The 15,166-nt window shown below is 45.6% G+C and overlaps 1 protein-coding gene across 1 annotated transcript in view; it reads left to right on the top strand.

Annotated features, from left to right (window-relative positions):
- The window catches only part of SSH1 (slingshot protein phosphatase 1), a 1,301,854-nt gene that overhangs the window by 1,004,555 nt on the left and 282,133 nt on the right, over positions 1-15,166 (top strand). Inside the window, exons 9-10 of the mRNA XM_069619458.1 lie at positions 11,149-11,242; positions 11,648-11,776. Of these exons, the coding sequence (XP_069475559.1) occupies positions 11,149-11,242; positions 11,648-11,776 (223 nt within the window). The remainder of the gene's footprint in view (positions 1-11,148; positions 11,243-11,647; positions 11,777-15,166) is intronic.

The following is a 15,166-nucleotide window of genomic DNA, read 5'->3' on the forward strand; positions in this document are numbered from 1 at the left end:
TGTTCTGTTTGCTCATTATACTTCTATAAGTCTCCTTGGTCAGCGTACCACTCTTCATGGTTAAACCCCTTCATTATCCCACGGAGGACTCCATTTTGCAGGTTCAGAATCCACAGTCTCTCTTGTCCTTTCAGTCTCAAACTCTGTTGTTTTCTTTGATTACTTTAGCATTACTGTCTCTTCTTCAACTTACAAGATCCTTTTAAGTGGCTCACCTTGCTTGTGATGGAATGGTTTCACACTTTGCAGCAATTATGGTCCCAGTCTGGCTGTATCTGGTGCCCTCTACTACACACCCCCACATGTCGTATTGAGGCTATGAGTTGTCCTTCACCTCTCACCCGCCTTCTGCTGCCTCCCTTGCTTCCAGCCACCTTGGCAGGGCTGCGAACATTTTTCTCTCTTGCCTTCATCTGCCTGATCCGGTAGCACTGATCCCGCTGCCTCCACAATCTGCAATGCCTTTTCTAACGGATTGCATTAGGGACTTTTGAATTGTGGTGTGATCTGCATCGCTTCCATTTGTATGTATGCTCCTGGACATTTGAATTACGTTGGGCTTTACTTCTGTTCACCATCCTCATTCTGATTGTCTATCTATTCCTCTTTTCTGTCCCTGGCTGTACCTTCTCTTCTTCTCCCCCTCCCTCATTATTGTCTAAGCTCTTACACTATCTGAAATATTGCCAGGCCTAGTACAATAGTTTTTGTTTTGTTTTTTGTTTGATTCATTATGAATGCAGAGGATGTGCCAAAGTTTAGTATTTTGTAGCAGAATAAACCCTGGGTGTGTGAAAAATGTGCTCATGTATCTTGATTTTGGAGGTATTCCGAGCTGGTGGTACCCAATCTTCAAGTCTAGTTTTGACAACACTTCAGCTTAGTTCAACTAAATGATCGTGTTTTCTGTTGATGACCCACAGTGTTGTTTTCTTTCGATTAGAGTTCTGAAGTTTCATGTCAATTCACAACCTATCTATCCTGCTTGGGGGGCTACTGCCAGCAGTGATGCCCGGGCAGGAAGCTCTTTTGTTTGTTATCTTGTAAGAGAGCTGATAATTTGTCTTCTACCACTTTCCGCCGAGGAATGCTGTTCTTCATGTGTTCTTTGTCATTCTGCGTTCCTTTCAACTTCCCAGGCCATTTTTAGTTTTGGCCATCTTGTAGGTATGTTGTGTTTTGCAAAAGAAAACTTCAACGTCAAAGAAAAACAAAAATAATTCTGGGTAAGGAAAATAATAAAAACAGTTGGTTATCAAAAGCTATTCACATTAGTTTGACATAAAATTCAAATAATTGAGTTAGATCAGCCACGATGGAGATACATCAAATTCATACTCCTAATAAAATCAGCCACTGCTAGGCCTTCCGAGACATTCTGGATATTTAGATATCTCATCCATAAAAATGTATCTTCCAATACAGTACAATTCAGTTCGACTTTCCACAAAAACGTCTTCCTATGTTCAATCAGGGCATTGTAGTATAACATCAAATTCTTAATTGTTTCGGTTGATACATTACAAAATCTACAACCACTATTAATTTGGGTATGATATGATGTGGCATTTATAACGCGCCTGTACACAAGTGTTTCTAGGCGCTACAAGACAAGGAGGGGGAAACAATGGAGGACAAAATAACAATCTTACTAGGCCTTGTGTCATTCAGTTCATGCAGGTGCGGGGAAGAGCGAAGGGGAGCAGGGGCAGGGGAAGAGAGAAGTGCAGTTAACTCACAAGTGCAGCCAGCGGGTGACTGATAAGTGCAGAGAGAAGCGATTGTAGGGTTGCAGATACAGACCCTTAAGTGCTGGGTGGTAGTGCAAGGGCATCTGGACATGCAGGAGTTTGTGGCAGAGTTCAGAGGTTGACCAGGTGACCAGTGCGTGGAGCAGTCAGGTGCATCAGCAGGGGAGAGGAAGAGGTAAACCGGAAGTGAAAAAGAAGGTCTTGAGTTGCTTCCGGAACCAGAGGTGGTTCTGCTCAAGTTTGAGAGGGGCATGGAGGCTGTTCCAGAGGGAGGCCCCAGCCGAGGAGATAGATCTGCCCCCAACTCTCTGCTTGGAGAAGCGTCTGACCCTCAGAGAGTTGGAGGTGGGGGAGCCGATGGTCTTGAAGTTGATCCTTGCAGCCACAGGGAGCCAGTGAAGAGATTTCAGATAGCATTTCTCTTGAGTTAGAACCAAGTTTCAATTGACCTTTAAGAATATGGTTCTATAAAAATGATTTGGAAACTGTGTGAACAGAAGGGACAACCTCCCCCATCTTTTACGTTCATGAGACAGATGTCTCACAGATGGGTAGGAGTGGAATAAGTCCGTCGCAGTAACCCAGTCTTGGTCAAACAAGACTCTTTTGACTTTGGTCAGGTTTACCATTAGTATATGTTTGTCCATAGACATTTCAAACAGTATTGTTTTGCATTTCTGACCAAATCATACTAAGAACTGTGAGTTTGTTGAAGAGCTTGCTGCGCTTTTAAGCCCTAGTTCCATCGCCTTGTATAAGGAATCAGTAATAGGAGAAATCAACTTAGAAAATAAAAGTAGCGAGCGCCATTGAACGCGTGCTCTTAGTGAGTAAAATGTCCAGCTCAAATCTAAAGGCTGCTAAAGGGATCACATTGGGGACCTTCAATACTTTACGCCACAGCTTGGCCGCAATCAGATCCAGTCGTTTAAATATAGCCTCATCAAATAGTTCAAGAACATATGTAAATTTGGGAACAATTTTACCCTCATAGAATATAAGTGCCTGGTTGAGGGAAAATCGCCCACATATTTGATTACTTGATTCTGAAGCAGGGATGCTAAAATCTCATGAACGTTCTTAAGGCCTGGTTGTGCACTAAAGTGAAAACCCAGTTGGTGAATCTATGACCTGTCTTAATCACTGTGTTTTCCACATTCCAAGATCAACTACTTTTTTTCCCTTCGAAATAACCAAGATTTTTGTTTTAGTAGGGTTAATTAGAATCCCATCCTCTTTGGCATATTTAGAGAAGATATTAAGGAGTCTTTGCAATCCATCCTTTGAGTTAACAAACAGCAAAAAGTCATCAGCATGATGACTTTTCATGCACCCACTCTAGGTATAATTAGACCCGCTTCTGCAAGAGAGTCGGCCACTTCAGATACATATTGATTAAACAGCCAACGGGCTAAGTCACAACCCTGTCTTAGACTCACATAGGAACGTAACCTACTAGACAAGTCTCCTTCTTTATTTAATCAGATCTGGATAACAGAGTTTTCATAAAGACCCATCACAAGGCGCAGAAGACCATTCGGCAAACCCCGGCCGGCCAGCTTAGCCCACAATCTATTATGATCAACTGGATCGAAGGCTGCAGAAAGGTCAATTGAGGCCAAATAAGTACACTCTACACAGTCAGGCCAGGCCATTTCTTGGCGAGATTTCAGAATTAGGCCATTGATGTTCGTAGAATGTCCTTTACCAAAACGGGTCTGAAATGTATTTAGCCTATGCGTAGATGCGCGGTGCTCAAGACTTCTTACATTTTTTCAATACGTTTTGGATGATTTGAATATCGAATTCAAGCAACCAGATGCTATCAAATTGGGGGGCCCTAGGCAACGAATCATTAGTCTTGGGTGCAGTTCCGTATAAATCCTGAAAGCGCTTAATCCATTGATGTTCCCGGACTGCATTTGATTGAGAAGTTATAAGAGCGGCATCTTGGTTATTAATCAAGGACCAACATGCCCTCACATTGTGAGTTAACCAAAATTCGGAGCAGGCTTTTGGCATCGCACTGCATCATATACGCTCTTCTTGTATTTTTGTTTTATTTTCTTAATACAATCCAATTTTGTCGCCTAGTCCATGGATAAAACCTTAACTTTCCTAATCTCTTATCTCATATGAGATTTTACTAAGGCCAGCTCTTTGTTATAAATATGCATGGTTTTTGAGGATTTCATAGTTCTAAACTTAGGATTTGATCTTACTCGATTAGCCATTTCCAACATGAAGTCATCAAAGTGGTTCACATTGAAAACCTCAATTTTCCACTCTAGCGAAGTAGATCGTATAATAGAGTGTAGTTCCAGATTCAGAATCGCAATATCAGGCTCAGCCCATTGGATATTCACTAGTCTAGATCCAGCATCCCTGCCCTTTGTTAAATGCCACGACCTCTAGAACGGCATTCTTTTGGTTGTTAGCAGATGGCTGAGGGTCAGGCTTCCCAGACCATGTATTAACCCAATTCAAAGGCTTTTGTCCTGGTAACACACTGTGGAAGTGTGCCTCCAATACAGAAAGACTACAGTTGACTGTTTGCAATCATTTGACCTCAGCTGGGACTGTCTTGCATGGTGATCTACGACACTCTTCAGGGTTGATTCACTGTCCGCCTCAACTCAGTTATTAAATGGCAGCTTGAGTGTCCATGGAATCTTCTCCAGATTCCTTGGTGAGTCTCCTTTAATTCCCAGACATGCACAGTAAGCTGGAATAGAAATGAACTGGTGATCTCACTGTGGCTGAGATTTCCGAGATTGTTTATGCCAACTGCCTTTTAATTTTAAGAGGCAGTCCTTTTGTTTCCAAGGACTTGGGATGTGTTTTTTTTCTGTTCATTTTATAAGTGTTACAGAATCTGACCGGGTAAAAGGAAACTAATATGCTTATGACTCTGTAGTGGGGGACTTCAAGATGGCCGCCGAGGAGGGAAGACGTGTCTGAGCTGAGCTCCGTCTCCCCTCCCAGGCCGCAGTAGCAACTAGATATGAAGCGGAACTCTCGCAGGAAGTAAATATGAGAAATAGCTCCTGAACCTGCCGACGGTGCCCCCACCACAGCTGAGAGACCATCGGCACCTACAGCGCTGAACACCGGCAACCACAGCACTGAAGACCGGACGGAGGGCGGCAGTGTTGCGGCACGGATGACCCGCGGTTCCCGCCGATCCAAATATAGACAGCGGGGTTAGGAGGAAGCGACCGGGCACAAAGACCGGCCCACCAGAGCAGAGGGGCACTGAAGATCGGGCCCACTGCGTCTCCGGTTCGGCGTCTCCTGCCGAGAGAGCGAACCGGACACAGGGAATTAATCGAGAAGAGGAGAGGCCCCCTCCTGGGGCGCCCAGCACAGGAGAAACACTCCGGACGGCCCCGCGGGTAGAGGGGAATTCCCGCAGCGGACGCATACAGCTATCCTCAGCCCACTACAGAACGGCACGCGGAAGGTGAGCCCCCCACCCCCCCAGCGGCCCCGCTCGGGGACGGAGAGACAGAAGAACGGTCCCCGCCCGAGACTTAGGTGCAGAGTCCGGGAGCGGAAGCACGCACACGGGACGAGGCCGCGGACATCTTTACAGGGCGGTAAAGTGATCTGCCAGCCACTGCGCAGCCCACAACGTGTGTGGAGGGGGTGAGGGGCCCTCAAGGAACACTAAGAGACACGGGCACCAGGCGCCCGCGAATATAACCACACTGGACCGGCCCGTCACCCGCCCCCCGCATCCATATACACGGGAAAAGGGCTCAGCCCGAAACGGGTCACAAGAGGAAAGGAATACACAGAGTAGAAGAGAGTGATTTCCCCACGTAAAAGGGCGCAGCTTCGCTCAGAGTAGGCCCCCCCACCCCTCCAGGAGGCGGAACCAGACCAAGAGGAGACCCACACAGCTAGGCCTCCCCCATCCACCTGGGGGAAGGCAGCATAGTGACCTCGGACAGAGGAACACACCAAATATCCAGGATAAGTAACAAACGGAGAGATCCCAGCACCAAGAGAAGGAACACTACTTGGCAAGTATCCAACCCCATTGGGCAAACACGCGCAGGGCCAAATCTCCAAATCGAGAGGGAAGCAAGGACAAATAAACACATTGGCCCAACAGCAAAAGCAAGACCAGAACTTGGTCCACCTCTGTGGGGAAGAGAAAGGGACCATAGATGAGGCAAAAGTGCCTAAAGGTTCAAAAGGCGGCCCGGAAACAGACATCCCCCACGAAGAGATGGCCACGAAAGAAGATCTGAAGACATGGTTCGGGGAGTTTCAGAAGCAATTCATGGACTTGATGAACTCGCACCTGGATGCTATGAAGAGTGAATTTAAACTAGCGACGCAGGAACTAAAAACAGAAGTTGCAGGATTAGGAGAAAGAACAGATACCTTGGAAAAAGTTGTACAGAACATGGAGGAAGAAACACAACAAGTGGCAGAAACGCAGGAACAACTGGCCCGTTTAATGCATAATTTGGAGATCCAATGCGAAGATTTGGAAAACCGATCACGAAGGTCAAACATCAGGATCAAAAATATTCCAGAGACGGTTGAGGACAAAGACCTCAAATCGGCTGTGCAACAAGTTTTCCTAGACATCCCCGACCTGCAGGAGGAAGAAGAAATACTGATCGATCGAATACACAGGGTGGACCCGAGAAGAACGATGACACAAGGAGACCGCCCGAGGGACGTGCTGGTGGCCCTCACGAGATACACACAAAAGGAGCAGATCCTAAGGAAGGCCAGGGCAATGGACCATATCCGAATGAATGGAGAGGAGGTACAATTCTATCAGGATATTGCATTATCAACGCTCCAGAAAAGAAGAGACATGGCCCAAATAACAAAGGAACTCACCTTGCGTCAAATTAGATACAAGTGGACTTTTCCATTTGGACTATTATTTACATGGGATGGAGTGCAGAAAAGAATAACCACTAGAGAAGAAGGTCTGACAATACTAAACTTACAGGATCACGACGACGACTCCCCACAAGCAAGCAGCACGGTCCCCCTCGCGAGGAGGAGCAGGGGGGAATGGAAAACAATTAACAGAAGGGTGAGGCGCCGTAGCTAAAGGAAATAAAGACCAGCTGAGGGCAGAGAATGGAGGAGCAGAAGCACGATAAGGCAGGCTCAAGGAGACTTGACAACGACAGCAGAAATGGAGATTCCAATGTAACAGGTGCCGGGAAGGGGGGGGAGGACCAGGTGGTCTCTGAAGTCATGTGGAAGGGTTTAGGAATCCCTTCAAAGTTATCCCTGAGAGTGTTGGAGGGTATGACGCACACAGCGACACACCTGAGCGATACTAGAGAATCATGCCATCCTCAGGGCAGTTGGGGGAGGGAGGAGGGAAATGCGCCAGTTGGGGATTGCGCAATTTTTTTGGGGGGGGGGGGAGTTGGGGGCAGGGGAAGACTGAGCCTAGCTCAACAGTAGAGAAAGGGAGGAACAAATATAAGAAAAGCCAAATAGCCCGTAAGAAGCAATGGGGATAAAGATCCTGACACACAGCGTCAGAGGCCTTAATTACCCCGTCAGCGTAAAAAAGTTGAACACTCCATCAGGCAGGGCACATATGACATCGTAATGCTGCAGGAGACACACATTAGAGACCAGGATAAGCAGAAGGTGTATCTCAAGGGTTTCAATCAAATACTCCAGGCGAACGCACAAGATAAAAAGGCAGGAGTTCTTATAGCATTCAGAGACTCGCGCAGGTAAAGACTACATGGAGAGAAAAACAGGGAAGATGCATAAAAGTAACACTAACGATCGATGGTAGGCCCCTCACATTGGCCACAATATGCACCCCCAACACAGGTCAGGAGGGCTTCTTAAGAGATATCCTGGATAAAATAGAAGAGCAAGCCACAGGGGATATTATATTGGGGGGGGGACTTCAACATGGCTTGAGACCCATCCCTAGACAGATCCGGACCTAGACAATGTGGTCAGGGTACCCCGTCCAAAAACTTAAAGAAGAAGTTCACGCACCTAGGGCTGGCAGACGCATGGCGTAATGGCAACCCCAAACAGAAAAGCTTCTCTTATTTCTCACACGTACATAACACTGCCTCGAGAATAGACTACCTTTGGGTTTCAGTGGGGCTTCTTGGCAGGATAAAACAGATAGAGACCGAACCGTTACACTCTCTGACCATGGCCCTCTGTGGGCAAATATAAATTGGTCAAAACACCACCACCGGTTATGGAACTGGCGCCTCCCAGCGGGCATCATCAGGGATCCGGTGATGAGCCAGACGCTAAAAGAACACATCCTAGAATATATGGCTAACAATGACCTCCCTGGAACAAGCAAAGCTACACTATGGGATGCCCATAAACTGGTCATGAGGGGACATCTCATAGCGCTCAAAGCACTGAAAGAGAAAACGCATCGCCAATGGGAAAGAGAACTGGAGGGGAAAATAGGGGCGATACAAGCAGAACTGACTCAGATGCCCACTAGGAAACTTATGCGAACCATAGAAGAAGTTTATGCAGCAATACAGTCCCTTCCGAATAACAAGGCCCCGGGTCCGGATGGGTTTACCGCCATATACTATAAGACGTACAAGGATATCCTCGCCCCGATACTTACATCCCTGTATAACACATTTGGGGAGAAGGGAGATGTGACACAGACAATGAACGAGGCAAAAGTGCTGGTTTTTCATAAAAAGGGGAAAGACGAACATCTCCCCACCGCTTACCGCCCGATAGCCTTAATCAACCTGGATGCTAAATTGTACACAAAGATCCTGGCGACAGGATTGGGCCCAATCCTCCCTAGGTTAATCCACCAAGACCAGTCAGGATTTGTTCCAAACCGCAAGACTCACGATAACATTAGAAGGGTCCTTCACCTGGTTGAAAAGATAGGCATTAAACAGACCCCAGCAGCACTGGTAGCCCTAGACGCGAATAAAGCATTTGACCGAGTAGAATGGTCTTACCTTTTTCAGGTTCTTCAGAAAATGGGAATGGGCAAAGGCTTTATAGACCAGAGAGATGAAGCAAGGGTGCCCGCTTTCCCCCTTCTATACGCCATATACTTGGAACCACTCTTGGCAAGAATGACGGGATCTACCGGAGGTGAATCCTATGCAGATGATATGCTGGTGGCCTTTGGAGACCCAGAGAAATCCCTCCCACGCTTAATGGAAATCATAGAAAGATTTGGAGAGATATCTGGGCTGAAAATAAATAGGCAGAAATCGGAGATGATTCTGGCGGGGAACAGAGAGGAAATCAGCACAGCGGCCGCTGATTGCCAACTGAAAATAGCCACCAAGGGCATTAGATATCTAGGAATCACTCTCACGGAACAAATAGACAAATTGTATGCCCACAACTACTCTCAAACCTTGGAAAAGGTCAAAAATGACCTGCTACAATGGAACCCGTTAGCGATTTCCTGGTGGGGGAGAATCACGGCAGTGAAAATGACAATTCTCCCCAAGCTAATGTATTTGTTTCAGGCACTCCCGATAACCCCCCCCCCCAGGCCTTCTTCAAGGCACTCAGGAAGGCGGTCTCTAAATACGTCTGGCAGAACAAAACCCCAAGAAATTCAAACGCGGTCTTGACAGCACATAGGAGGGAGAGGGGGATGTGCCATGCCACACTTCAAGAAATACTACGAAGCGGCCCAGCTCTGGGTTTTGAGGGAATGGATCTCGGAACAGGGGGAGAAAATATGGGAGAGGCAGGATAGGGCGGTGGCAACAACATCCACCAGGCACCTGTTATGTATCAACAAACGATTCCGACATGCTAACACAAACATTAGCGAGATAACGAAGACGACAATGGGGGTGTGGGACGCCGCTACAAAAAATGAAACCCTGACCAAGGATCCCGCCCGTTCATGCCACTGTTTGGAAATCCAGAATTCCCCCCTTGAATGGAAAAGGGATCCTTTCGTAAGTGGGAAGAAGGGGGGTGCAAGATGGTGGGAGATATGCAACAAGACCAACAGATCAGGTCCTTCGAGAACTGCACAGCACTTTTGAATTTAACAACAAAAGATAGATATAAATATGAACAGATACGTCACTGGTTGAGCACTCCACGTATAAAGGAAGCTTCCCTTCGAGAAGTATATCATGACGCACACTGGTTCTCGCAAATTTGTCTTCAACACTTATAAACTTATAAATGCACTAAAGGAACCTACCGCATGGCAATATATGAGGAAGTGGGAGAAAACCCTGGGCTACGTACTTTCCAAAGAAAGGTGGGAATACATATGGGGTCTAATGCCAAAACTGACAAGAGCCATCCAAACGAGAGACATGTGGGTGAAGATGATGGTGCAATGGCACTTTACCCCGTAGAGACTGAATTCGATGTTTGCCAACTCCCCAAACAAATGTTGGAGGGACTGTGGAGGGAAGGGAGACTGGAGTCATATCCGGTGGGATTGCCCGAAGATAAGCCCATTCTGGGGAGAGATCAAAAACCAAATGATTGGAATGTTCCCGGGGACAGAACACCTGGGAGAGGAAATATGGTTAGGGGGGTTTTGGGACCCAAAGGACAAAATGCTAACTATTCCACAGAAAAGAAATTTTATGGGCCTCCTAATAGGAGCGTGGTTGGAAATCGCTCGCAACTGGAAACACAAATCCCCACCATTGGTTGTAGATTGGACGCGAAGGGTTTGGACACATCTGGCACTGAAACTAATAACTTATAACATTCAAGGGGATCATGGGAGATTCAGAAATGATTGGGGAGGGGTACTGGAATTCCTACAAAAGGACTATAAAGAACAATGGTGCCCTCACAATATAAGGCTTTTGGACTTATTCATGTGAAAGTGGGAAAGAACTTCCTAGAGAAGACGTATATGGACTGAGTTATGCATGCTCGGCGGGATAAGGGGGAAGGTTTTTTCGTTATGTGAAATTTTATGTTTATTCCTTTTTATGTAATGCTACAGAGCTAATTGAAACATAATAAAAATATGTTTAAAAAAATGACTCTATAGTGGATACCCCCACTGGAAAACTACCTTTGCTGGGAAGTATGTTTTCCACAAGTAATGTGCACATTATGCAATTATATCCAGATTCTTGGTGGCCAGGGCAACATAGCAATTCTTCATTGTTTTTTCACCCTACCTTGCCATAAACCTATTGGAACAAACATGTTTACTCTTTCAAAGATTACAACCATTTAATGTGCACATATCATAAAGTGAAAATGTAATTCTCCACTAGTTGCTTTGCAATAAAGTTTCTGTAGATATTCTTCCTGTAAAATTATGTAATCAAACAGTGTGATGGTGTTGACTTATTAACTGCAGCCATCCTTCACAATTCACTCGTTTTGCAAGGGAATAATGACAATGCTGGTCTTTTCTGCAATTTTTCAGGCCAACAGAAGGAGAAAGAACAGAGTGTGTCATAAAAGCTCAACTTCGCAGTATCATGATGAGCAAAGACCTGGAAAACATAACCTGCAAAGAAGTGAGTCATATTGTGTGTTTTGTAAGTTACATTTGAAGTATTGAGAAGTAGAAAACAGACATCTACCATTGGTTTGCTGTAGAAGATATTGGCATCCTAACTTGTGGTTGGTATCGAGCAGTGTTGTGATATTCTTTTGCTGCGAAATCAGAGAGGGACAGCATTATGTTATGGGGTTTCTTCTTTCATTTTTATATTATTTTATTCATGGGCCTTTCATTTGATCTGCCAGTTACACTCTGAAGGTTAGAAAAGCTCTTCATAGCATATCAACTAACAATAGAAGCAATCGGGAAGCAAACCGTTTTCAGATGGTATAGTAATGCAGATCGTCATGGACATCCGAACAAGGCAATAAGAAATCTCTCTTAAAATCCTCCATCCCTGCATGTTTTTGTTTTGCAGATTCGGACAGAACTTGAAAAGAAGATGAATTGTAATTTAAAAGAATACAAGGAATATATTGACAATGAAATGTTGCTTATTCTGGGACAAATGGACAAACCTACCCTCATCTTTGATTATCTTTATTTGGTGAGTAGAAACATGGGCTGCCATTAATCAGCTTCTTCAAGTGCCATGTTTTTGCTTCAGCAATTGTGACACAATATCATATTCTAGCCAGTAAAGGGTGGGAAGTCACAGGGTCAGACAAAGGCTACTATTTGCTCTCCCCAAACTTGTACCGCAACTTGGCTTTGGCGTGTTTCAAGTAAGAAACTAATCTGAAAAAACCTGATTGAGTACCTCCTTTACCTTTAGCAAATGTCCAAACAATAACAGTGTGGTAAAAACAAATAGAAAATGAACGTCCAATTTACATGAAAATAGTACAATTTACTCACCACAAAGAGAATATTGAAAAGGCAGAATAACAGACTGCATATACCTATTTGAGGGTATTTGAATGTGTGAAAACCAAGATCTGTATGGCTTAGATAAGTGAGAGCAAGCTTTCTCTAGGCACACCAAGGAAAAGTCACTAAAATTCATGGAATGGTAACAAGTGACCTTTGGGATGGAAAACTGTCTGGCATTGTATTGCACTTTAAAATACTCTAGATGCCACAAATCATGTGTCTCCGTTTCTAGACTTAAAAAGGCAGTCTCAAGGTTGACTCTCAAATTTAAGACACCACGTGCAATGGAAATGAGCAATGTGATGCTGACTGTACAGGGAGTGTCCCAGTCAAATTAAGGTGTCTTCAATATGGCATCCTCTCCTAAATGTCCCCCTTTCTATATTTCCTATTTCCATTAAATACCATCCTGACGGCATCTAATTTGATGAATGCCCTGCTCTTAAACCCATTTGAACTGATGATGAGGGCTCACATGGTTGCCCCTTATCACCATTGCTATTCATCATAGTCCTGGAACCCCTTTCAACCGAAAGGCAGACTGTGATACAGATTGAGGTTGTGGGATTTGGTGGTACAAAGTAAATTTGGAAAAGTCAGAGATGCCTCCCCTCTCAGCAACATGTCATGGATGCGAGCTGGAGGGGTTGAGATTCACATAGCTTCCAAAGAGAATTAACTACCTTGTCTTGGCTACATTTGCTGCATGTCCCTGCAGCCACCTCATCCACTCTGGCAAGCGTTCTGCTCTGGACCCATTTGGTGTTTCTTTTTTGTGCTCTCGGAGCACGCTTTGTGTCCTTTTTTTCCCCACCTCTCCTTCACACGCCAGCTCCCTTCCAGTCCTGCGCTTGACTTTCCCCCCGCCTTCCATCCAGCCCTTATAGCTCTTTGTGTTTAAACATGTGACCAGAATTTCCTCCTCCAGAGGCCCAACCAGGGCAGCCTTGCCCGGTGTGAGAAACCAGAAGGTATATCAGCCCCCCCCAATTCACCAGCTGTGCTGACAGTACCACAGCGGCAACCACTTCTCCCCGCCTTGACTATCAATGCGGGAGAGCCCTGGGTACCTTCCACTCCCGATGCAGGAGTTTTCAGCTTTGATTCCAGGTCTTATGTTTTCTATTTTCGAAGGCTCATCAAAGTTACGGTCTTTCAGTGAAAAGGTCAAGGGCTCTTCCTTTGTGTTCCTTTCCGGTCTCGCCGTATATCGCTTTGTGTTAGACTGCCATCTTGGAACTGCTTCTTCCTCGTGTGCTTTGCCTTGCTCAGAGTGTGCTCTTGTTCTTCGCCTTTTATCCTTGTGGGGAAGTCTAATGGACGGCAGGTGTGTGTGTAATGGTCCGTAATTGCCTGATCCTGCCTGACCAGTGTTGGGACATGTCGAGTATACAGCGAGTTGTCCGTGAGAAAGTGGTTGTGTCGGAAAAGGGCATTATCCTACTTTGTAGGATGGGTTAAAGGTGTTACAGAGAAGGGGAAACCATGCCTCTCTATCCGGTCTCCTGCTCCCCGAAGACCCCCCATCCCGGTGATCCTCCCGCAATGGCCCAACCCCAGTTAATGGATCCACAAGCGATGGCCGGTGTAAGGAACTCATGGTGGCAACAGTAAAGAAAGACTCAAGTGATCACATTTCAAGGGTGTTTATTAAACTCTATGCAGGTAGGAAAAAACACCTAATATAAACCTAAATTGAAGATGGGAGCAAGCGTTGACACTTAAATGAAAAATAAGGCAGTCCTAGTGGCGTTGTCGGATAAAACGGGCCTATACTAAGAAACCTTTTGCCAAACCTTATAACTAATACAAAAAGGGTGTGGGATAGTTTTCAAGAAAAGAAAGAAGTGTTCACAAATAGTATGTCAGGATGCAGTAACTTGGTCTCTCTTCTACACATTTTGAGAAGGGATTAAAGCGGGACCTTGGAACACATGACACACTCGAGCTTCCCTACCAATAGATGACAGTTCAGTTTCAGCTATCGGGTTCTTTGATGGCCAAGTTTCCTTTACCAAAAGTCTCTTGCCTTCAAGGACCTGATGTTTACGACAAACAAATACAAAGTTCATTTTTCACGTATTTTCTGTAGGGGATGGATACACTGCTGGGTCCCCCTCTTCCAGGCACTGACCCTTCACAAATTATATGTCAAAATAACAGTTCCTTCTCTCAATGGACTTTGGGTGATGGCTTCACCCCTGGATGTCCCTCGTTCGGGCTCGGACCCTTCAAAAACAGTTCCCATCAGAATCAAGGCCTTCAGTGATTTTTCCTCCTGGTTCCGAGGGCCTGATAGCTGCTGAAGTATCAAAATAAAAGGTTATTTCAAAAGGGTTTCTTCCCTGTATTCGGGTGATAGGTCTCCACCCCTGGTTCCCCCTCTTCTGGCCGCAGACTCCTCTCAAATCTTCAGTCTCCCTCCACTGGGTTCATTATGCCGTCACAACTGGATTTCCCTCGTTCGGGCTCAGATCCCTCTCGACTGTTAGCCTCCCTGCACTGGGTTTACTTTGGCTTTCAACAATCTGCCTCTATCGTTTTTGTACAATGTCTTTTCAACACACTGTGAACCTCCTTTTCTCGGGTTCACCCCAACTGTATCTTGGGACGTTGGACTTTGAACCCTCTACGTCAGCATCCCTTGTCCAGGTTTATTCTTGCCAACTTTATATTTACTTTTGCTCTCAATGTTTGCAGGATTCACTTCCCATGCCTTCTCAACAGTTCTTAGGTTAAAGTCCTTCGACTGTACACGGATTTTACTTGACCTCATGTTTGACCATGTTGACCTAACTTGACGGCTCTCCCACAGCCTCCTGGTATCTGTAGTTTCACTCAGACGGGGATCAACCAGAATCTCTCGAGTTAGCACCCACGTGGTGCCGGCTCCCTTTGCAGTTGGTCTCCCCTTTAACACTTTTACAGTTCTTTGAACTTAGTTCAAGTTGCTACTTTGTGACATTCATTCACCACAGCCCGGCTCTTATCGGTTTTCCCCTCGACTCACCGGTTGTGATGAACCGCTTGGCTTTCCTCGTAAGTGGAGTCAAGGCCAGTACCA

This window comes from Ambystoma mexicanum, chromosome 10 (assembly GCF_040938575.1).
Source record: "Ambystoma mexicanum isolate Mex_15411 chromosome 10, UKY_AmexF1_1, whole genome shotgun sequence".
NCBI classification, from domain to species: Eukaryota; Metazoa; Chordata; class Amphibia; order Caudata; family Ambystomatidae; genus Ambystoma; species Ambystoma mexicanum.